The 25,949-nt window shown below is 30.7% G+C and overlaps 1 protein-coding gene across 1 annotated transcript; it reads right to left on the bottom strand.

Annotated features, from left to right (window-relative positions):
• Positions 1 to 8,494: 8,494 nt before the first annotated feature.
• On the bottom strand, positions 8,495 to 10,221 carry LOC118051920 (UDP-glycosyltransferase 75C1). The gene has a single exon (XM_035062703.2). The coding sequence runs from the start codon at positions 10,023 to 10,025 to the stop codon at positions 8,610 to 8,612; it is 1,416 nt and encodes a 471-aa protein (XP_034918594.1). The 5' UTR covers positions 10,026 to 10,221; the 3' UTR covers positions 8,495 to 8,609.
• Between the last annotated feature and the right edge of the window lie 15,728 nt (positions 10,222 to 25,949).

Here is a 25,949-nt window from a genome sequence, read left to right as displayed (position 1 = left end):
TCACTCCTAAATAATCATGAGGACAGTTCTAGCTCAAAAGCCAATGCAGTAACAAAGCCAGGTTTGTCTGAACTTGATAACCATAACTGGATTATTGATAGTGGGGCTACCGACCATATCACATCTTCATCTGAATTATTGAATGAAAATAAGGACTGCTCACTACCACCTGTACTGTTACCTAGTGGAGACAAAGCAGATATTATTGCAAAAGGGTCTTTACCCTTAAATTCAGTCTATTATCTGCATGATGTTTTATCTGTGCCTACATTCAAAGTCGACTTGATGTCAGTAAGTCGTTTGACAAGGAGTTTGAACTGTTCAGTGACTTTTCTCCCTTATTGGTGTATTTTGCAGGATCTGGCTACGAGGAGGACGATTGGTTTGGGTAAACAGCGAAACGGCCTATACTATTTGGTGGCACTAGCGACAAAAAAGAACCTTACCAAACCTTCCTCAACCACAAATCATCCTGCATGCTACCTTACCCTCTCCTCTACCGACCTGTGGCATAATCGTCTAGGACATGTCTCACCTTCCCGTTTAAGTTTTCTCGCTAAATTTTTTTTTGAATTTTTCCGTTGAGTCAAAAAATGCTTGCCACATATGTCCTTTGGCTAAGCAAAGTCGTCTATCTTTTGGTACTAGTACTATTTCATCTACCAAGCCTTTTGATATTATACATTGTGACATTTGGGGTCGTTATCGACATTCATCTATTTCTGGCGCTAATTATTTTCTCACCATTGTTGATGATTATACACGTTTTACGTGGATATTTTTAATGCGTCACAAAACTGAAGCACAATCAATTTTACAACATTTCTTCAGTTATATTTTCACTCAATTTGAATCTCGCATTAAAATTTTTCGAAGTGACAATGGTGGAGAATTTATCTCACTTCGATCTTTTTTTCAAGATAAAGGTGTCATTTTTTCAAACTTCTTGTGTTTACACTCCTCAACAAAATGGGGTAGTGGAACGCAAACACCGACACATCTTACAAGTTGCCCGTGCTTTAAAATTCCATGCTCAACTCCCTTCACAATTTTGGGGAGAATGTGCCCTCACGGCTGTCCATATAATTAATCGGCTACCTTCACCGGTTATCTCTTTCAAAACACCTTTTGAACTTCTCTATTCCAAACCACCCTCATACTCTCATCTTCGCGTTTTTGGTTGTCTCACTTATGCCACTAATGTTCACACTTCTCATAAATTTGACCAACGCGCCATTCCTTCTATTTTCATTGGATATCCAATCGGTCAAAAGGCATACAAGTTATTTGATTTATCAACAAAAAAGGTCTTTACTAGCCGGGATGTAAAATTTCATGAAAATATTTTTCCATATGCCACGGTCAACCCTTCCCATGTGCCCCATTATTCTGCCCAAAACTCATCAACCCACAAATCTGGACCCCTCCCGCTTCCAGCCCCGCCCCATGATCCCTTTGAGCCTCAATTTCGGCCCAGCCCAGAAACCCTCACCTCAGCTCAAACTCCCGATCCATTACATCATCACCTTCAGCCCAGCCCCTCTCCACTTATCCAAACCGAGTCCACGCCCTCTCCAGCCAACGACCTGTCATCCACACAAACTTCCCCAAATCCAATTCCACAATCTTCGTCTCCACCGCTTGAACCAATACCCCTCCGATCCCTCATCTCGCCTGAACCTGACCCAACCCACACCTCTCCAGTACCTACAACTTCACCTCCAGCAGCCCCACGTCGCTCCAGCCGCCAAATTGTTCCTCCAATTAAACTCGCCGATTACTTCTGCTCCGCTGCTTACTCCGATCAATCGACCTCCCACGTTCCAGCTCCGATCAAAGGTACACGATACCCACTGTCCAATTTCGTTTCATACCACAGATATAATCCTGCTTATCACTCTTTTGTGGCTAAAATTGAAACTGTCACGGAACCAAAATCATACTCTGAGGCCGCTGTTCATCCCGAATGGCAACAAGCCATGCAAACCGAACTACAAGCCCTCCAAGCCAATGGCACTTGGTCACTCACCCCTCTCCCAGTTGGTAAGACCCCGATTGGTTGTCGTTGGGTTTTCAAGGTCAAGCATAACTCAGACGGGTCAATTGAACGGTTCAAGGCACGGCTTGTGGCGAAGGGTTTCACACAATTAGCTGGCATTGATTATCAGGATACTTTCTCCCCAACGGCCAAGATCATCTCAGTTCGGTGTCTATTAGCTCTGGCTGCTGCCCGTGGATGGAATCTTCATCAACTTGACGTCAATAATGCATTTCTCCACGGTGATCTTCACGAAGAAATTTACATGTCTCCACCGCCTGGGCTTCGAAGACAGGGGGAGGAACACTTATTCTGCCGTCTACACAAATCATTGTATGGGTTGAAGCAGGCATCACGGCAATGGTTTGCCAAATTCTCCGAGGCCATACAATCAGCTGGTTATGAACAGTCAAAAGCCGATTATTCTCTCTTCATCAGAAAGCAAGGCAAGTCATTTACTGTTCTTTTGATATATGTAGACGATATCTTAATTACTGGTAATGATCCCGTGAGCATAGCTGATATCAAGAAATTCCTGCATAGAAAATTTCATCTTAAAGATCTTGGTAAACTGAGATATTTCCTTGGTATTGAGATTTCCACATCCAAAGCTGGTACTTTTATCTCTCAACGAAAATACGCATTGGAAATTATTAAGGATGCAGGTTTGCTGGGAGCAGCTCCCATCAATACTCCTATGGAACGCAACCTAAAATTGTCTGATAAAAGTGAGTTACTCAAAAATCCAGAGCGATATAGGCGATTGGTTGGGAGGTTGATATACCTCACGGTTTCAAGGCCAGATATTACATATTCTGTTCACATATTAAGCAGGTTCATGCACCAACCCCGAAAGGATCATTGGGAATCAGCTTTACGGGTGGTGAGATATCTGAAATCTGCTCCTGGTCAAGGCCTCTTCTTCTCCGCAACCAGTGATCTCAGACTGCGAGCTTACTCTGATTCTGATTGGGCAGGATGCCCACTTACGAGAAGATCGACCACAGGATACTGCGTATTCCTAGGTCCCTCACTGATTTCATGGCGATCAAAACGACAAAAGACAGTGTCTCTATCTTCGGCTGAAGCAGAATATCGTGCTATGACAGGAGCTTGTTGCGAATTAACGTGGCTTCGTTGCTTACTTAAAGATTTGGGTGTGTTGCATCAACAATCAGCATTATTGTATTGTGATAATAAGGCCGCGATACACATTGCAGCGAATCCTATTTTTCATGAACGGACGAGACATATAGAAATGGACTGTCATTTTATAAGGGATAAGATTCAAGATGGTTCTGTAGAAACAAGATTTGTGAGTTCTGAAAATCAGCTAGCCGACATTTTGACTAAGCCATTGGGAAAGGAATTCTTCATTCCTATGGTCCGCAAGTTGGGATTGCAAGACATCCACTCTCCAACTTGAGGGGGAGTGTTGGAAGGTTAATCTGCTGCAATATGTTTAACAGTTATTGTTCATGTATTTATTTCCTTTTATGATTCATTAAATGTAAATCAAATCTCTTAGAATTCTGCATTATTGTAGCATTGAATAGCTTTATTATTTTTAACAGTTACTCATGTAATCATCTGTATATATTTCTCTCCAAAGGTTCAATAAAATATAACTTTGCAGATTCAATCTCTTCTTATTCGATTTACACTGTGCTGTTTTCAGAATTCGGTCACTTCGCTTATAAGCAATGATTGATCCATATTCAATCCTTAGGTGCATCTGAAACTTAGGGATTTATATATGATATCAAGTTGGATATACATGGTGATTCAAACATATCGAGCCCCTTTTTGGTGTTAAATTTGAACATGAGAGTGACCAAGCCGGCTTAATCCTTGTTCTTGTCAACCAAACCGGTTGACAAACAAAAGCATCAACAGATAAAACCTGATTAGTCAGTTATTTACTCCTTTTTTGGCTGGTTGTTCAACTTTTTATTGTTTTATGTGTGAATTCGTCGATGTTTATTACGCTGGATCATCCTAAGTTCATGTAATTAAGGATTACATAATAAAACAAACTATTGTACAGAGCCTTAACAAGGCAAATTTCCCTTCAAAATGGGGATGCTGAGGCTCAGCAGAATTTTAAGGAGCCTATCCAATAAAACTACAGAAATGAGGACCAGAGCCCTAGAGAGACTCAGCAAAAATGCATTTGTAGAGATGACTGGATGCCATAACCAAAGATGTAGAGATGACTGGATGCCATAACCAAAGATCGAGGAACATCAATGATCATGGTTTGGTCTGACAGAGATGACCATGATGTTGCAGAAAAAAAACCAGGATCGCAAGACAGAATAGCAGAGGAGAACAACAGACATGTATACAGCAGATGGGAAAAAATTAGTCAAGAAGAGTGACGCAGCCTTAACTATGCAAGTCTGAGAGAACCTTAAACACTGATGTAAGTCTCACAAAAGGATATAAAATTCTGATAGTCCACAAACCGGGCTTAAATAGCTAGGATTGATGGTTTTATAAAAAAAAAGTATATTATGATTATTCAGTAAATTAAAATATTGTCTAAAACAAGTAAAAACTCGTTGGCACCGAAACGAGCTTTTCAAATTGAGGTGATTTGCATCGTGTTGACACTCGGATCAAAAGTTACGGCCAAAATACTGGAGGGTGCACAAAAACATCGCCAAACCAAACCCGGACAAGTGTTTTCTGCCATCCTTGCTCTGGTCTGCCCTATCAAGGGACTTATTGAGAGCCATCAACTATATATGTGACAGCTCATCTCCTCCAAAATCTCCTTCATCAAAGACACCGGTAGCAAGGATCTCAAGTTCAGACATCATCTTATGGCATATCTTCACTGGAGATCCAGAGCGAATAGATTTAAGCTAGTGATGGGATAGCAGACAAATGAGTATGCCATCACCGGAAAGAATCCTGCACTTCAACCTTCTCTTCACCATTCACTTTCAATCAAGACGTTGGACCAAAGCTCCAACGGTGTCTTGGTTAACCAGAAAGCAAGTGTCGAACCAGGAAATCCTTGAGGTCCACTCCGATATGGGAGATAAACAAAATCCTGTCCCTTGCAATCAGAAAAGTTCATGATTCCACTAGTTTCATCACCTCTTGCTCTCTAACATGGATCACTTGATTAAGCTGTGAAGTAGAGCGAGGGCTAGTCATGCATAATTTCCTCATGAACCACCAATAATTATCGTACATCGCAGTTATAAAACTAGACCCCTTCTAAATGTAATCCGCAGCAGCAAGTTCCGGGCGTGAAGATTTCTTTGGCAAATGCGGCATCAGAAGCAATATAGCATTTTGATGCACCAAAATGGAGCTGCAGCAGTGTACCGTGTAAAGTACTAAGCATTTAAATTCAATAACTTAAATTATTAATTGGAATTTTAAAATATAATTTATATTATTTTTTAATATTTATTAGCAAGTACATTGAAAAACTTGGTTAAATTTTAACCGGCCGATGATAGGAAGAGAAGGTGGGCATAGTTGGTGTCGAACTTTGTAATTTCCAGAGTTCGTATACCGCTTTAGGAGATTGATCATCAGTTAAGTGTAGAAGTACCAAAACGAGAAAAAGAAGCAGAATAGCAGCAGGCCATCAACTGTGGTCATGATTTGGCCCTTTTTGCTTATGTTAAATATTGCTTCAGGACTGCTATAAGTACACGTGAACATACACACACACACACACATATACACACACACTGTGCTGTTAAGTGTGAACTATAATTAACAGGTAACCGCACGCATCAGGCGTGCTGCCTTGCCCAGCCGGGTCATTGGATTGGACCAATAACTGAGCTGGGTTGGTAGGTCTAGCTTAGATCATATAGCTGGGCTAGATCCAGTTCAGTGCTTTTTTTAAAAAAAAAAGGGAAGAGTGGGCTAAGTCTAGTCCTCTGACAGTCGACCCTAATCGTGTTAATTAAGGATGTGTTTCTCAAAGCATACTCTTATGATCCATGTGTTTTATCCTCATTTTATTTTGATATTTGGTCAATTAAATCTTTTTTTGATATCAAAAAAATCTCTAAATATTTAAGAATCTTCACGGATTTATTTGTGGGCTCTTTATGTTTTTTTTTTTTTCTGCTTTATGCTCAATCCATGGACCATTAGTATTAAATACAAATTAGTTGTGTAATATTTTTTTTATTCTTTTCTAAAAAGATTAAAATATAAATAGGGTAAAAAAAAATGCATAGAAAATTTATTTCTTCTTCATTAAAAATTCAAAATTTTACAAACTTATTTACTAGCGTCAGAATCAAGAATATCTTATTTATTTAGGTTTGTATAATATTTATCAATGCCAAAGCTGAAAATATTCATTGTATTTTTTACTAATGCTAGAGTCAGGAATATGATAAAAAAAATAAAAAAACGCTTAATAATTTTAGACAAAACTAGCAATATAATATATTTCAGATAGAATATTTAAAAGATGATAGTATTTTTTTATATATATAATCAGTAGTGTTTTATTATGATGTGGCTCCACCCTGCCCCTGTTTCCGATATTAGTTTATTTCCAGTCGGAATAAGAGTTGGAGGTTGTTTCCGTACATATTAGATGAACCTTTGGTTGTGAGTGCTGGGAAATCACATCACCAACCCACCAAGCCAGGAGGATTGATGGTGTCAGATACTCAGTTATGCTACGCTGCTGTTGTTTCTTTTTCGTCGTTCAAACCTTCTGTTTTGGCGCCATGTGGAATGCGTGTTTTATAAAAGTTTTAATTGAAAAAATATATTATTTTTAATAATTTCATATCATTTTAATTATTTTAATATAATAATATAAAAAATAATTTTTAAAAAATAAAAAATATTATTTTAATATATTTATAAATAAAAAATATTTTAAAAAATAATCGCATTCTACTCTATATCCCTTATCAATTTAAAATTTATTTGGAAATACGATTGTAATTGTTTTTTAAATTATTTTTCGTGCTGAAATATATTAAAATATATTTTTTAATTTTTAAAAATAGCTTATCAAAACAATTTAAAATATATAAAAAAAAATTTAATAAAATAAAATAAATAAAATTTTTAAAAAATAATTTCAACAACCGCGTTTTTAAACGTTAGTTATAATAGAACAAGTTTTGCTGGCAGAGTACCGCGTGTTCTCTTTTTTTATTATGCAATTATTAGTCTACATCGTCCCTCCTCCTATCATGCAGCTCTTGACAAATCGTAGGGTTACAGCAAGTTACGGTGGTCGAACAAGTTCATTTATATATATATATAGTGTAATTTTATTTTTGAATATAATGCATATATTTTCATCTAATGATTTATTAATGATTTTTATGGTTTTATGAATTGATTTGAAGTTTAAACTCCATTTATGATTTTATAATGTATGAATGAAAATGCAATTTGTTTTTTAAACTTCAAAAACTAAAATTATTTAATTTTAAAAATGAGAAATTTGAGGTGGGGGAAGAAAATCCTCCACTCAATCCAAATTAAATGCATGTTCACGGTAAAATAATTTTAAAAATAATTTTTTTATTTTTTTATTTGAAAAAAACTAATTAAACTGAGAAAATCAAAAAATAAATAATCAAAAAAATCAAACCATGAAAAAAAAACTAATTAAAATTTTAAAAAAATCAACCAGTTTAGTTTTAGTTTTATAAACCTGAAACTAAAAAAACATTCCCACATTATAAAATTGTAAATGGAATTTAAACTTCAAATCAATACATAAAACCATAAAAATCATTAATAAATCATAAGATGAAAATGAAAATTTGAGGTGGATTACAGGGGAGAAAATCCTCCACTCAATCCAATCAGATTAAATGCATGTTTATGATAATTTTTATTTTTTAAAATATTTTTTAAATTTTTTTATTTGAAAAAAAAATAAAAAAACTAATTAAACTGAGAAAATAAAAAAAATAACCAAAAAAATCAAACTGTGAAAAAAAACTAATTAAAATTTTGAAAAAATCGACCGGTTTAGTTTCGGTTTTATAAGTCTGAACCTGAAAAAAACCGAGTCAAACCAGAAAAACCAAGCCAAACTGATTTGAACCGATTTTATCCTAAAAAACCAAACCGAACTGGTCAGTTTGAACCTGTTTTTGGTTGGGTTTTAATTTTTTAAAAATAAAAATTGGTTTGATTATTTTTTTTTAATAAAAACCGAACTGAATTGAAAATGATCCATTCTAAATTAATGTACATGCACATTTTTTTTATATAATTCCGTAAATCATAACCATCATCTAAAACATAAAGTTAAAATTAAGGGGGTAATATGAATCATCTGTTAAATTCTAACCATTTATTTAAATATGGAAACTATTTTCAAGATTTATGGAAACAGTTATAGCCGAATGATATATTTGGGAATTCTAATTTTATCATTTGGATAGAGAAAGAAAGATTAAATTAATTAAACACTAACAAAATTATTTCAGATGAAGAAAAAATCTCAACCATCCATTCAAGAATTTCAAGGTTAAGATTTTGCTGACATGATTTGTGAAAGAAATTGAAAGGGTTCTGATTGATACAATTCTAAAAACTGAATTTTTTATATGTCTAACGACATGGCCCCTCCTCCTATCTCATTAGAAAAATCCTGCAGATTCCGGTAAGAAGAGCCACCTTCTCTGGAACTTTCTCTTGCCAATTCCTTCCATTTCTTAGCGTTCTTTCTCATCTCTTTTCCTCTCTCTCCACCTCCCATGACCAACTCCAAGCATTTCTCTATCTCCTCGCCTTCAACTATCCCGTCTTTATTAGCACCGACTCTCACCCCTGTCTCCCATACAGCTTCAACCATCTTAGCATTCGTCAGCTGATCAGTCCATTGTGGAAAAGCCACCACCGGCACCCCGGAAGCCAAGCTCTCAAAAGTTGAGTTCCAGCCACAATGTGTCACGAAACAACCTATTGATGGATGTGACAAAACCACCACTTGAGAGCACCATGGCACTATCTTCCCTTGCTTTTCAAGCTCTTCTGTGCAACTCAGCTTATCTTCTTCTTTCTCTTCTCCTCCATCTGTTCTTATGACCCACAAAAATGGACGGCCAGTATCTAGCAAAGCACGAGCCATTTCCTCTTTCTGTGGCTTTGAAACAATAGATATGCTTCCAAATGATATATAAATCACAGAGGATTCTGGCTTTGAATCAAGCCATTCTATGTAGTCCTTTGAGTCTTGAAAAAGATCACCACCAAAGGAAGTATCGGTTGGATCTTTTCCATCTAAATAGGCTGATGGAATCAGAGGCCCAACCCCAACCAACTTAAACTTACCTATTGAATTCAGAGCCTCGCACTCTAATGCATCGAAGGTGTTGACAAGAACTTTTGGGTTGGTTTCTTCATCAAGAACCTCAATATGCTCTTTATTCACTGAAAGTGCAAAAGAGTGTGTGTTTCTAGGATCGAGAAATGAGGGTAAGTCACGTCTTCCAAGAGGAGGCAATCCTGGTAACTTCAGCGAAAAGCTTGGATCACTGATATTCTTCTTAATAGTGTCACCATAGCCATTGAAGTAGTGGTAAAAGATGTCTAGAAGGGCAGGAGATTGGTTCCAAAGGAGTGTTGAAGGGAGGTTATGTTGTCGGGCCACCTTTGCCACCCAAGGTATGAGATTGGAGTATACCACACAAGTAAATGGTCCGCCATTCTTCGGAACTTGACATATAAGGTCAGCAATAGATTTCGAGCCAACAAGCCTGAGCTCGGAGAAGTAGTGTTCGATATCATCACCGGGTCTAAACCCATGTTCGGAACCATCATCAAAGGCAGCAAAATACAAGCCCTTAGGATAAGTTCCGGATTTAGACATCCGGCGTTTGGCGCCCATGCTTGTAGCAAAGGTGACATGCGCACCCATGGCTACTAGGCGTTTGGCGAATTGAAGGGCTGGATTTATGTGACCTTGAGCAGGGAATGTTACAAGAAGGATGTGAGGCTGCACTCCCATGACTCTCATGGTCTTAGCTGGAATTGTATGGAAAGAGAAGTGTTTTTTTTGTTCAAGGAAAAGAGAAGTGTGTCAGTCAGATTGATTTTTGTTGTTGCAGTTGAGCAGATGGGTAGCTTTATACACCACAGCCAGATGAATGGCCTCCTGACGACGTGGGTCAGGATATTTTCTTGAACGTTAAAAAAAAAAAAAAAAATGTGACCGGAAACTTGAAGCACCATAAAAACCGTGTTCTTCTAGTGGCATTTATATAATTGGTGCAGAAATCTTGACGTATGGGGTCACGAGTTTCCTACTCCGGTTCTGTGATGATTTATGCTCCGTTTGTTTATAGGAAAGTGATTTTTTTTTGAAAAATAAATTTTGGGGAAAGTGAATTCCTGAAAAGTGAATTCCGGGAAAGTATTTTTCTATATTTGGCAGTGTTATGGAAAATGAACTGAAAAACACTTTCCAGTGTTTGGTTGTGTTATGAAAAAATGAACTGGAAAATAATTTATTAATAAATTACTTTTTTTTTCAAGTTTATCTAATATATATAAAATATTTAATCACTTACAATAAAAAAAAATAAAATCTAAAAAATATTTATAATGATGAATTTTTTTTATTATATCCTATATTCATACATAGCTTATTAAAATAATGAGAAACAAATCTTACAAATTAAAAAGTTGAATGAGAATGAAATTGAAAAAAAAAAATATAATTTCATAAATTATCTCAAATAAAATATATAATAATCAAAATAATAGAGATCAAATCTAAAATTTGTTTTAAAAAATGAAAGATGAAGAAATTAAAATAATAATAATCAATATTTCATAAATTATTTCAAATAAAATAAGTAACAATCAAAAGAATAAGGATCAAATTTGATAGATAAATTTTTTAATAAAAATATAATAAGGAAAAAACAAATAGCAATTATAAAAATAAGGACCAAAGTTAATATAAAAATAAAATTTTAAGAGATGAAATTGAAAAATAAATATTCAAAACAAAATATATATACCAATCAAAAGTTTGAGGATTAAATTTAATATAATCAGCAAATAATGACATTTCTAATTTTTTCACAACTTCCGGAAAGTGTTTTCCCCCCAAATTTTTCAGGAAAACACTTTCCTGAAAACCAAGCCAAATTTTTCTTTTACTGGAAAGTGTTTTCCATTGACCAACTTTCCTACTGGCAAACAAACACAAGAAAGTTTGGAAAGTGATTTCCTGGAAACCACTTTCTTGAAAACCAAGTCAAATTTTTTTTTGACTGAAATTGACCGCAAAGTGTTTTCCGTTGACCAACTTTTCTAATAACAAACAAACACAGGAAAGTTTGGAAAATGATTTCCCGAAAAGTAATTTCTAGAAAACAAACATGGCCTTAAATGGAAAGATTAGCTGACGATTGCTGCCGACGTTATAATTGATACGTCAGCGAGACGTTCCTTGTAAAAGTCCAAAATCGACAACTCAATCTTCGTGCCCGTTAAATCGTTTACTTGCATAAATTACAAATTTAAAAATGAGAGCCCAGCTTAGCATATATAATTTATAATTAATTATCTACACATTTTTTTGCAAGATTGGCTGCTTACAGAAAATAACTTACCATTTATAATTCATGTAATTTATTAGTTGTTTTTTTGGAAGTAAGTGTGTATCTATATTCAACCCGAATAAAACTTGTAAAACAGAACTTACATATGTCTCTGATTATTAATATCAACAAGTAAAGGGAATCTAACTAGATACCATATAGAAAACATTTATTTTAGTGCTACCTAACTTATATTTTTATTATTATTAATTTTTTATATATAATGTTCTTCATAATTAACTTATTGGAAAAACTCCTGTAATTTATAAGTATTGATCACCACCTCATGCAATGTCCATTTAAAATTAGTTGTATGGACATTAAAAACATCCATATAAAAAACAGATATGATCGAGGGGTTAAGAATTTTTTTATTTTTTTTTACTTGTACATTTGTGATATCCATAATAGGTTATGAGAGCATTTTAATTGGAAAGGCAAATGAATAGTCAAATTTAAAAACATGTCCTTTTAACCTTTGTTTTTTTTATTTTACAACTCCAACGCAACAAGAAAAAAAGAAAAATAAAATGGCTATTTAATTTGTGAGAGCATCTCCAACCAGAGAGGCAAATAAAGAGTCAAATTTAAAAATGTATCTTTTTAACTTTTGTTTTTTTATTTTACAACTCCAACGCAACAGGAAAAAGAAGAGCCAAAATGGCTATTCAATTTATGAAAAGTTATTTCTACATGTTTCTATAGAAATAGCTAAAATTAAGTTAATGTTACCAACGGCTATAAAAATAGCCGTTGGTCAACAATTTTTTTTTCTTTAAAAGTAAGGAAAGAAACTTGTTTTTTTAAAAAAAAAATCTTGTATTGTGCCTCACTCTTTTTTTAAATTTAAAAAAACAAGAATCAATTATTTTTTAGTTAATTAATAACATCAGTTGTATTAATTAGCTAAAATTAAAAGATATATTTGTTTAAAAGCTTTTTATATTTTCTCTTTAATATCAAAAGTTACATATTATAGTCTTTTATTATCAATATCAACAAGTAAAGGGTATCAAACTAGATACCATATAGAAAACATTTATTTTAGTGCTACCTAACTTATATTTTATTATTAATATTTTTTTATAAATAATGTTGGTCATAATTAACTTATGGGAAAAACTCCTGTAATTTATAAGTATTCACCACCTCATGCAACGTCCATTTAAAATTAGTTGTATGGACATTAAAAACATCCATATGAAAACAGATATGACGAGGGATTAAGATTTTTTTTTTTTTAATTACTTGTACATTTGTGATACCCATAACAGGTTATGATAAATTTGAATAAAATATAAAACGTAATTTATGAACTTGTGTGCAATAAGGAATTTCCTTGGAGTACAGAGGATAAAATGGTCCAACTAAATACAACTAATGTACAAGCGTGGAGTGTGACATCATGTTATCAGATCTATTTTAAAGTGAGAACTGAGAACCCACGCTACTAGGGGTTCTATTCTAAAGTAACGGAGGCGTCAAGCATTCATATTCGGATAGCGTTTGGGAACGCTGTCCGGTATAAAGTTATAAAAAAATATATTTTAAAAATATTTTAATAAATTATTATTAAAATTAATTTTTAAAAAAATATTAGTTTAATATATTTTTAAATAAAAAATATTTAAAAAGTAACTGATGATATAAGGATAAACACTACTTGCATAACATGCTTGGTATTATGGCCATCTGTTTTTTATCTAATTATAGAGAAGAAATTGTTTAGTTAGTTAGATAATTCTTTTTTTTTGTTTAAGATCCCATATATAATTGTGTTCTAAATTTTAATTTTGTAAAAGTTAAAATAATATGTTTTCCATTCATAAATACGGGCTTTTCATTTATTTTATATGTAAGAATTCACCTCACAATAGTTTAAATCAATCATGGTTTTTTTGTAAACCTTTTATTTAATCTTAATTAAAAATAATTTTCTAAAATGTATTTTTTTATAGTAATTGTAATTATAAAAAATACAACAATGTTAAACATACACTTAATGAGAAAGATTGTGATGTTACATATTCTATGTTTGTGATGTTACATATTCTATGTTCTATGTTAATGGTCTCAGAGTAATTTGAATAAAATATGAAGAATATTTTATAAATTGATGTATAAAAGGGGATGTTGATCTAACATGAGTGAGGAATCCACTTTGTAAAATGTACTGTGAATCCCGTCACAAGGCACCATGGATATTCACAATGTTTTTTTCCCTCTTTTTTCATTTATCATTTATTGGACTATATTATAGGCCAATTTCTTGAGAGATGATGAGATTGAAAGATAGAAACAATTTGTAATTCTCATATTTTTCAAATTATAATTATTAAGTCCCTTCAATTTTTAAAATTTAAAGGCAAAATTAATTTTGATCTCAAATTTCATTTCTCTAATTTTTTGGGTCCTGGTTTGAGAAAGGTGAAAAAAAGTTATTGAAATCCAAAGTTAGAGAGAGAAATTTCTTATTGGCATCTTGTTGGTATCAAATTGTTCCACTTGATGAGAAGAGTTCACATTATGGGTATTCTATATTCTATGTTAGTGAACCAAGAGTAATTTGAATAAAATATAAGGAGTATTTTATGAATTGATGTATAATAAGTGATATTATTCCACTTGTAAGCTTAGAGTCTGTTTAGTCATGCATCAAGTCCCTTCTCAAACTCAAGGTGTGACAACAGTGCATTTCTTTCTTTTTTTTTCTTTTTTTGTTTTTGCACTTTTCTGTCTTTTTTTACAACTTTCTCTTCTTCTTTTTTTCCAAAATTACTTTCTTTTTTTTTAGCCAACTTTCCTCTTTTTCTTTTTCTTTTTCTTTTTGTTCCAAAACTATCTTTGTTAATTTTACTTTTTAAATATTGAGCTGATTAAAATTTTTTATTTATATTTTTTTAAAAAAAAAATATTATGGATTGCTACAATGTTTTTCCATATAGTTTTTCTATTTTATTTTTTTATGTTTTAAAATTATACTTGTCGATTTTATTTTTTAAAATCACTGTTTTCCCACACCCAAATGCTTATAACAATATCTAAATGATGTGGGGAATCATTGTTCCCCCAAACCTAAATCAATCCACAGTGTATTTCTTTTTTTGTTTTGCACTTTTCTATTTTTTTCCCAACTTTCTCTTCTTTTTTTTCCAAAATTACTTTCTTTTTTTTTCAACTTTCCTCTTTTTCTTTTTCTTTTTCTTTTATTTTTTTTCCAAAACTATCTTTGTTAATTTTACTTTTTAAATATTGAGCTGATTAAAAATTTTGATTTATAATTTTTTTTCCTTTAAAATATTATGAATTGCTATGGTGTTTTTCCATATACTTTTTCTATTTTATTTTTTTTATGTTTTAAAATTATACTTGTTGATTTTATTTTTTAAAATCATTGTTTCCCAAATGCATTGTGGATTACAACAATAATCCACAATGCATTCCTCTCTCTTTTTTTTTTTGTACTTTTTAATTTTTTTTCCAACTTTTCCTTTTTTTTCCTCTTTTTTTTCAAAATTACTTTCCTTTGTTTTTTTTTTTTTCCAACTTTCCTCTTTTTTTATTTTTTTTATTTTATTTTTTCAAAAATTATCTTTGTTGATTTTACTTTTTAAATATTGAGCTAGTTAAAAAATTTTCTTTATAATTTTTTCCATTTAAAATATTGTGGATTGCTATGATGTTTTTCTATTTTATTTATTTTTATTTTTTAAAATTATATTTGTCGATTTTATTTATTTTTTATATTGAGTTGATTGAGAATTTAGTTTTGTATTTTTTTTTTAAAAAAAAAAACATTGTTGATCACAACAGTGTTTCTCCATATGGTTTTTTTTTTTTTTTTTTATGATTTTCTTTGAAATTATATTTTTTGATTATATTTTTTAATATTAAACTAGTTAAAAATTACAGTTACAATATGTGATCAAAGCATTATAACTTTCGTTGCAAATTATTGTGGCTTGCTATAGTATTTTTTCCTACATGGTTTTTTTTTTCCTGTTTTGTTATGTTTTTCTATAAAATTATCTTTGTCAATTTTATTTTTTAAATATTAAGTTGGTTAAGAATTGCAATTACAAGTGAATACAAGTTTTTCCTCACATGGTTTTTTTCCAGTTTGTTTTATGTTTTTTTTATAATATTTTTTTCTAAAATTATCTTCGTCGATTGTTTTTTTAATAAAGTTGTTTAGAATTTAAATTTGTAATAAAGCTTAATCATGTGGAAAAATCACTGTAGTTTTCCTCACAAAATATTATTGAGAATTACAATTACAAGTCATTACAAATAAAGCTAAATTATGTGGGGAAGCACTGTAGCTTTCATCATAAAACACCATGAATTGCTACAGTGTTTCTAACATGATTTTTTTTTCCTTTTTTGTGTTATTTTTTTTAAATTGTCTTTGTCAATTTGATTTTTTTTTTTTTAATATTGAGTTGATTAAGAATTTAGTTTTGTATTTTTTTTCTTTAAAACACTATGAATTGTTGCAGTGTTTTCCCATATGATTTTTTTAAAATTATCTTTGTTGATTTTTTTTTATATTAAGTTGGTTGAAAATTATAATTACAATAAACTTAAATCATATGGGAAAAGCGTTGTAGTTTTTCTCACACAACACTGTAGTTTTTCTCACAAAACATTGTCAATTGCTGCAATATTTTTTCTCATGGGTTTTTTTCCTTCCAAGATTATCTTTGTTAGTTTTTTTTTAATATTAAGTTGGTAGAGAATTTAGCTTTGTAATTTTTTTTTATTAACAGAAAAGCTAAATCATGTGATGAAAACATTATATCTTTCCTCCCAAAACATTGTGGATTACTACAAATCATTTTGTTTAGTCTCTAAGTTTTTTATCAACAACACAAATTTTTTTTTCCGTCATGAAATATTGGCTCCATAATACCTTTTAGTTTATATTACTTATCTAGCACTAATTAATAATTATAATACTATCAAATATATTTGTTTTATAAGTCTACGACAGCGCGTGGACATGCATCTCATCAAAATGTATAAGAACTCAAAAAAAAAAAAAACATTCAGTTATAATAAACGTTATAATATCAGGCATTATTTCTGAAATTCTTTGAAATAATAATGTAAAACTAATTCTCAAAAAAAAAAAAAAAAATTGGAAAGGTAAACTAATATGATAACTGAAATTTTCAGTTTTGAGTAAAACATGGGGCTTCAATTTGGGCTTGGTTAATGGATTTGACGGGTGTTGTTATGCGAAGAAATAGATTGCATCTATGAGCCCAATTTTGAATGGGTTTATCTCTGCGTATATTTCATGATGACTTGTCTAGTTGTCTTTTTAATTTAAGTTGTTTTATTTTATTTTTTATTATAAAAACATTTCAAGGGGATATTTTTTTTGTAAAAAATTATTTTATAAAATTATTTTCCATTCAATTTAAAAAAATTATTATAAAAAGTCAATCAATGATAAAAATATTTTCTAGTCAACTTTTTAATATTGCTAAAAGAAGGAAAATATTTTTCTTTGTGCTATTAATTACTATTCCAACTATTATTTTTAGCGCCAGTGCAACCATAATAACAAAAAATCAAATTGAAAGTCTTTAAAATTAATGTTAGGCTGAGTTTAATAATATTACTAAACTTCTACCAAATTAATTGATTGATAAATCATAATCAACTATATCACTATAATCATGATCTTCTTATCAATATAGTCATTGCCATAATAATCATAACCAATATTACCACTATTATAATACTAACTACTGCACAACCATAATTATTATGAATATTATTATTATTATACTAATATTATAACTAGCACTATAATTATTAACATTTCTATCGTAAATATTATAATTTTTTATTTTACAACCATTAATGAAAAAAACATTTATTTTATAGAAAAAAAATATTTTCCCTAATATGTTCAAGTAATAAAAAAATAACTTATTTATTAGAAAAATATTTTTCTCTTCAAAATATTATTGGTTGTTAAGGTTATTTCTACCTATCAAAAAATCATTAAGCTATGTGTTAGAAATTTTTATATGATTTAATTTAAAATTTAAATTAGATAAAAAATTAGATTTAAAACTTTTAAAATTGACCTTGTTAGGTTGGGTTTAATAACACTATTAACAACGCCAAGGAAGTTTAGACTTCATCATTTTATAATATATTTTTTAATCAGATCTAGATTAAGAAATGAAATGGTATGATATGAGTTTATGTTTATTATTATAGAAGAAAAAATTCTACAGGCACGTTATTAAACATCTCGAAACCGTGCCTGAAGCAAAGAGTGGTGAACAGAAAAGGTCCTTGCTAATTATTAAAGAAAAGCTTAGGTAAGATTTTTTAAATTATTTTCTTTGGATATTTTATTTTATTTTATTAATTTTAATAAAATTTATTGTGTTAACATGATGAAACTGGATTGATCAAGTGACTCTGACCATTGAGTTAACCTTGTGATTTTTCTAAGCTAGTCTTCAAATCAGATATGGTAGTTATAATAAAATCATCCAAGTTTTCAAATTTATTTTAGTCGCTCTCTAGAAATAAAGAATAAAAATCTTTTTAGTTTTAAATGTATTAAAATAATATTTTTTATTTTTTAAAAAATAATTTTTAAAATTAAAACATTAAAACTATCCAAACATATAAAAAATAAATAAATTTTAAGAATGTAGTAATTTACACCGCGTTCCCAAACATTTCATAAATTCATTGAACTCTAATTAAAAAAAAAAAAAACTCACGTCAAATATTTTAAAAGTTAACGTTGAGAGTTTATTTTTAATTTTTAATATTAATAATTCTTTTAGAAAAAAAGGGTTGTAACAACAATAACAAAGGATTCCTAAAACATATTTCAAAATCAAGTATAGCACAGTATTACAAGAGTAGAAATTGGATAAATAAACCAAAACAATCATTTCATTACTGTACGTATTAAATTAAATAACAAAGAATTAACCAGATGATACAAAGTATCATTCACCATCTCATCACTCTCTCACAGCAAATTAATACGCCAACCGAATCCCCTCATCACCAGGAAAAGAAACAGCAAAATAATTATCGTTTCAAGAAACCAAGAAGAGAGAGAGCAAGTGAGAATCCAAGAACAGCACCAGAAACCGGCAAAGAAAACCCAGCTCCAGCGTCCATTCCAGGTGCTGGTGCAGGAGCCATCTCACTTTCTTGAGCAGAAACAACTGCAAACGCAGCAATCGCTAGAAGGAGAAAGAATGCCTTGGAGATAGTAACCTGAGCAGCCATTCCTAATTATAAAAGAGGTTATAGATGAAAAGAAATGGACGGATAGATTGATACGGTTCTTAGTAACTTTGGTTTGGTTTTAGACAGCAGTTTTTTTCTTTTTTTGGTGTTTTGAGCCTTCGTTAATTTCAGAATTTATAGGGCGTTTGCAAGGCTGGTGTTTTGGGTCCTTCAACAACGACTAGAAACTCTAATTTCTAGAATAATAATTGGCTGGCAACGTTCACCCACAGCACTAAGAACAGCTATGCCTTTTGTGTGCGAAAGCTACACAGGCTGTGCCTAAAAAGTTATACAGACTGTGGAGTACTGGCATGGGGGTTTGATAAGTGGTCTATAAGCTTTTGGGGGAGATGGGGACACGGTACTGTTGCCCAGCACGTTGCCGCAGATGGGCGGTCTGTGAGAAAATGTGTGTCGGTAAGTTCGCGGGTGACTTCGAGCCCGTGGTTCAAGGTCAGGTAAGATGCAATGAACAGATAATTGTGATCTAGAGTCTTTTTATTTTTGTATTTTAAAAATATTTTAATTTTTTTATTAATTTTAAATTAATATATTTTTAATGTTTTTAAATCATTTTGATTTGTTAATATTAAAAATAATTTTTCAGATAATTGTGGTTCGATTTTTATGTTGGTGGGTTTAATTTTTTTTAAATCCCTTAATGTTTTTTTAAGCTTATTCTGAAAAAAAATTTAGAGCGTTTCAATAATTATCAGTATTTTGCTAAAGCGATGAATTTTTTGTCTTCGTGAGCAAACGCCCTTTATGTTGATTTCGATGTTATGTGAGTCGTCTTATGTTACTATTTTAGATATACAAACGTGAAAATTGTCGTCAACATTCTAGAGAAATAAAATAAATAAATAAATAAATAATTTTTTACCAGTATTTTGTAGAATTAAAACAAAATTATCTCGTATGCAAGAAGTAATGATCATGTTTCTAGCAGTAACTACGGCAGTTTCTAGAGTGTTACAATGAAGAACTCCCCGACAATGTTATTAAAGTTTAATAAGTTATATGGTGATCTCTGAATCAGGTGGGATTTCAAAATTAATAAATTTGTTGGTTGGAAGATGATCTAGTATGATCCAGTCAATTTAATAAATACACTTGACTTGATAGATTTATTTAAAAGTTGATTTGAATTAAAAAAATAAAACTAATATCGATTTAATTTTTTTTTATTAAAATAATAATAATAATATTTTAGATAAAACTATGTCAAATTAAACTACCCTACCCAACTTCTGATTTAGTTCGTTAGAGAATAATCTTGATTTTTAGAATTCACTTTTTATTTAATTAAATATTTATAAAATAGAATGCATAAAATTATTGAGTTGCATTCTCTTTAATCTAAAATCCATTTTTTTATTAATGAATTTCTTTTATTTTTTTAACATAAATATTTTTTTTTATTATAAGGATTGTTTTTTAAATAAAAACTTGTCCTGATCTTAAAGCAAGTTTTTTTCAAAATATTAAAATGATATATTAATATTTTGTATGTAATTGAAGGGAAGAAAATAATAAATATGATAAAATCATGTTAAAAATCCATTAAAATTAAAATAAAAGGTATATTTTCATTGAATTTTTTATTTCTTAATCTTTATAATGGGTACATAATAATTAAAAAATCACATTCCTGTAAAAATATATATTATAATCTAAAAAGCATAATAAAATTAAATAATAATTTAAATGTCTTACAAATCATTTTTTTATAATGCATTTCAATAAAAAAAAAAATCAAAAGAAACACCATAGAAAGGGGTAAATGCCTAAAAGCAAAGAGACAAGTCTCGCGTGCTTGTCCAAAAAAAAAAAGAAGGCTAGTACACTTAGGTCTTTTAGGGATTTTAAAACTCAGAACACATCAACCAGCACTTTTTATGTTTGGTGACTAGAATTTTTATTCAGACCTATGGAGGATTTACAATTTTTTTCAATGATACTGAAATAATAAATATGAGACAAATATTTAATTAATATACAACGTTTTATGAGTCAAATTAATTTATTACAACTATTAACATTAGTTTAAATCATGATAAAAAACAATTGCAAATTTTAGATGCTTGATTCAGCAAATTATCTGTAGCCAAGTAAAAATTTTAATTTAAAGGTGGATAATTTATTTATTTCATTAATTTTGGATGTAGTAAATAAAGTTATTATAAAAAAAAGGATAAAAAATCAGAGTAATTAGTTCATTAATTTTGTATGTAGTAAACAAATAATAGCAAAGAATGAATCCAATATACAACAATTTTCCATCACCTCTCTCTCTCTCCCTCTCTCTCTCTCACGACAAATATTAATTTAATCAACCAAAACTCCTCCCAGCTAGAAAAATCAAGTGAAACAACAGATTAATCAATGTTTCAAGAAACCAAAAAGAGAAACAACAAGAGAGAACCCAACAATGGCTCCAGAAACTGGTGAAGAGAACCCAGCTCCAGCATCCATTCCTGGTGCAGGTGCAGGAGCCATTGATTCACTATCTTGGGCAGAAGCAACAGCGAAGGCAGCAATCACAAGGACAAGCAAGAATGTCTTGGAGACAATAACCTGAGCAGCCATTGATAATAAAAGTAATAAATAAATCAGAGAAACAAGAGAGATTAGTTGCCTTCCTATTTTTCTGTGCAACCTTGGTTCTGGTTTTAGACAAAAGCTGTGTCTGAGGGTTGTAAGAAGAGGGTGATCTTATAGAGGGGTGTCTTCTTCTATTTGTGATTTTACAACGGCTATAAAATTTTAGAACATGGGCTGGCAACGTTCGCCTAATTAAATTTATGATTAAATTATTATTCAGTCCCTAGTTTTGAAACTAATTATAATTTAGGTATTTTTGTTTGCAAGTCCATACTCTGTCTTTTGACATTTCTCGACTATTTTATTTAAAATCCTTGGTATATTTTTCAGGAATAATTGAACCACCTATCCTTATATATTATATATTCGGTATATTCTTTCACATGCTCTTTTAAGAACCGTTCACTCGTATAAATAAATATTTTCTCTCATATGCTCTTTCGTCACTTTTTAGACTCAAATAACCTACAGCTATATATTGTGAGGGAAATTAATTTTGAAATTTCTAAAAAAATAAAAAATATATATATAACTTCAAAAATAAAAATAAATTGAGAAATTGAAAACCTAAAAAACAATAATAATAACTTGTAAAATCTAGAAATGAAAAAACCATGTTAATAAAAGCTCATAACTAAAATATGTCTATGCAAACGAGATAGGTTTGAAAGACATGATTTTTCAAGAAATTTAATATGTCACATTTCAAGAAGATTGAAAAGACTAAGTTATTGGGTTTGAAATATACGAAGGACTAAGTTATAATCAGGCTCAAAATCTCAGGATTAAAGAATAATTCAACCCATCCAAACTGTTCTAAAATATCTGCCTTTACGTGTGTGATTTGATAAGTGGTCTGACAAGTTCCGGGCGGTGGGGGCGCCGCCTTGTTGTCTTACACGTTGTCGCAGATGGAACGTCTTTCTTTGCTAGAACCACGTCGGTAGCCTCAGCATCGATGGCATGGGTGCCTTCAAAGTTCAAAGTTCCGACCCATGTCTTGAGGTCTTTCTATATTTTGTGGGGGTTGTCGTAGATGGAACGTCTTCTTTTTTGTTAAGGATCCAAAAGCACAGTGCACTTTTCAGGTCATGTGGGGGTTGTCTTTCTATATTTTGTGTTGGTCCAGAAATTTTATAGGAAAATATATTTTAACAATCTCTAAGGAATTTGCGTTTTCTTGTAAAATTTGTTAAAATATGATTAACGAGTGTGTTTAAAATCAAATTAAAAAAGAAGTTTATTTATTTTTTGAGTTAAAAGTTTGTTAAAATTTAATATTCAATATAAAACTTTTAATATAAAAAATTGATTAATCTTCGACAAACTTGTTTAGATGAAAATTTAAACACTTAAAATTTTTTTTATCACATATAAAAAGAAAAACTTTCTTTTTGTTTATAAATATAAAGTTGAAAAGCTAAAATTAGACTTAAACAACATCCAAATTTTTAAAGGAAGAGATCATAAGCAAAATATATTTTGGATTTAAATCTACATTCACAGCTTGGTTTTGGGTTTAAATAATGTTTTGTACCATAAAATATTATTTTTTTCCAATCAAATTTTGAACTTAGGTATGGTTCATGAAAAATTATTTATTCCAGCCGATTATTCTTTCTTGTTCATGCCATAAATAATAATAATCTATTTCAAAAGCATTTTCTATAAATATGAATAGTTAGCTCAGAAAAGTCAGATTTATGATTATTATGTTCATATTTAATTTTTGATTTATGATGGCTGATTAAATCTTGAAAATAGTAATAATTAATTATGATTATTACTAGAATTATTTTTTTAACATTTTAGCTTTTAAAATTCATTATAAAAAAAGGGAAAATGTTATTTAAAAATTTTAAACGCCGTTCATCACCTTGATTTTAGTGTTTTCCTTTATTTTTTATGCTGTGTGTTCTCCAAAATCGAATGCTTAATTGACTTTGTTAAAGATATAATTGAGTTTTTTTTTATTTTTGCAAGAAAATATTGTTTAAAAGTACATCTAAACTAAAATGAAGGTGTTGTTTGAATCTTGAAAAACATATAGGAAATTATAATTGTTTAAGTGAGTAAATCCTTGATGACAAATGACTCATCATTAATAACTATAAAGATTTCATTATTTTAAAATTCTTTAACAAATAAATATATTTTTTTATTTTAGTTTTAATATGGATATTTTTATTATTAGTATCAACCCACAACCCTATTAAAAGTCAATAAAAAAAAAATTAAAATCAGTATAGGAGTCATTTTGGTTCAACTTGAGTTATATCCAGATCTTAAATCTGTGAGGGATCAAGGGGAGGTTTATGGTATTTAAAATTGCTGTACTGATGGGACTCTGTATGTCGATATATATATATTTACGGTGATAAATCGACGAACCATGGCAAACATAGCATGTCGATGTTTCTATGGACATGGCAAATAATATGTTAATGTGCTATTTGTAATATTAATAAAACTTTTGTCAGGTCTCTCATTGTGGATCTGAGTGTTAGAAACATGTTTTATTAGAAAGATAAAAGAGAAAGATATAAAATAAATAAGTTTTTATTTTCCTTGCTTCGTCATGAGCTTAAAACCAATCCCATAAGTTTGATTTAGTACCATTCAAGCCTAAATTGGCCATATCAGTCACCATACATATCCCTCAACTCATATGAAACAGAGTATGCATTAATGTTAATTATGTTGATATATATATATATATATATATATATATATAAATAAGAGGAAAAGGAAAAAAAAAGGTGTGCATTTAAATATTTTCGTTAGGACTAGAAAAAAATTTGTAACAGCTCAAGAAATAGAGTAGGAAAAGAATTACAAGAAATCAAAGTAATAATTCATTCATTAATCTAATAAACAAACGTAAACAAAGAATGAATCGAAAATAAAAATGATCCATCACCCATCATTCTCGAAACACACACATATATAATTAAATAACCCTCAACACTCGAAGAAACAACTAAATTCATCAATGTTTCAAGAAGCCAAGAAGAGAAACAACAAGGGAGAACCCAACAATGGCACCAGAAACAGGCAAAGAGAACCCAGTTCCAGCATCCATTCCCGGTGCTGGTGCAGGTGCCGTTTCGCTATCCTGGCCAGAAACGGCGGCGGCAAATGTAGCGATCACGAGCATGAGCACCAATGCCTTGGGGATGCTAAACTGGGCCATAATTTTATATGCGTCTTAGCAACTTTGGCTTGGTTTTAGACAAAAGAGCAAGCAAGAGTGTGTTGATTGTGTCTTTGGGGTTGTTGATGCTCAATTTATAGCAAGTGTTGTGCGGCGCGTGGGGTCTAAAAGAGGTGTCTTCTACTCTCAATTTATAGAATCTTGGTTGGCAACGTTCACCTGATAAGTAATCACAGCTGTTGTTTGTGGTCTAAAGTTGCGGCCGGTGGGGTGGGCCGGATTGTTGTTTCACACGTTGCAGCTTTATGGGTGGTCTGAGAGAACATGCATGTCGGCACATCCATTAATCGGGGGCTGGCTGCGAGGCAAATTATTATGGTCGAAAATCGAGTGGCGTTTATAATATATTGGATAGTTGTTTTAAAACAAAATCCCTAATTTCTTTTGATTTTTATTGTGATTATTTTTATTGACGTGGTTTGAAAAAATAGATTTTAAAAAAATTATAAATTTTATTTTTTTAACTAAAATTTTTAAAAATAATTTTCAGTATGATCTATATATGGAAAATTATAATATATCTTAAATAACCAAAAACTTTTAAATTTATGATTAGAATAGCATGTAGATCACACCGCATTGTACGGTATTAATTAGTTGGATATTTGATTGTGTGATAATTCATAATTCTTAGCATTTTACGTTGAAAGTGATTTTTTTTTTTTTTTAAAAAAAGGAAAGATGGGTTTTAATTCTATTTTCTCAAGTAAGACGCGCGGGCTTAGCTTTTGTGTGCTTTTTATCACTGGTGAATTTGATTAGATTATTTTTATTGATTTCACAATCAAAAACATTCTCCAAGGATTATATTAATAATAATAAAAAAAAGTTATCCCAGCTTATTCAATATCATTGTTCTTCATAATTGGCCATACATCTTATCATAAAATATTCAAGAAAATACTTGTTCAAAATCATAAACGTTCCATTCAAAACAATCCATCGTCTTCCCACTATTTCACAGAGAAAAGAAAACTCGTGCATGGAGATTTGAAGATTCTCGATCATTGAGAGGTGGCCCAGTGGAGAGATTTGAGATCTTCCAACTCACGAGGTCTGAAATTTGACATTTCTCAGCTTGTTTTTTTCTTAAGGCTTCTCGAATGTGTAAAGTACGGTACCACACACCATGAAATTCAGCGATGAAGACATACCTACCAAAAATATCAAATTAATATAGTTGAGGTCTGAATTGATTCTTTGGTTATCAATGGAATTGTATGCTTGA

Source organism: Populus alba, chromosome 16, assembly GCF_005239225.2.
Source record: "Populus alba chromosome 16, ASM523922v2, whole genome shotgun sequence".
In the NCBI taxonomy this organism is placed as follows: domain Eukaryota; kingdom Viridiplantae; phylum Streptophyta; class Magnoliopsida; order Malpighiales; family Salicaceae; genus Populus; species Populus alba.
The sequence above is the reverse complement of the archived record's forward strand: the minus strand, read 5'-3'. Positions and strand labels throughout refer to the sequence as shown.

Coding starts and splice junctions, on each gene's coding strand:
- LOC118051920 (XM_035062703.2), bottom strand. CDS start 10,025: ATGAGAGTCATGGGAGTGCAGCCTCACATCCTTCTTGTAACATTCCCT.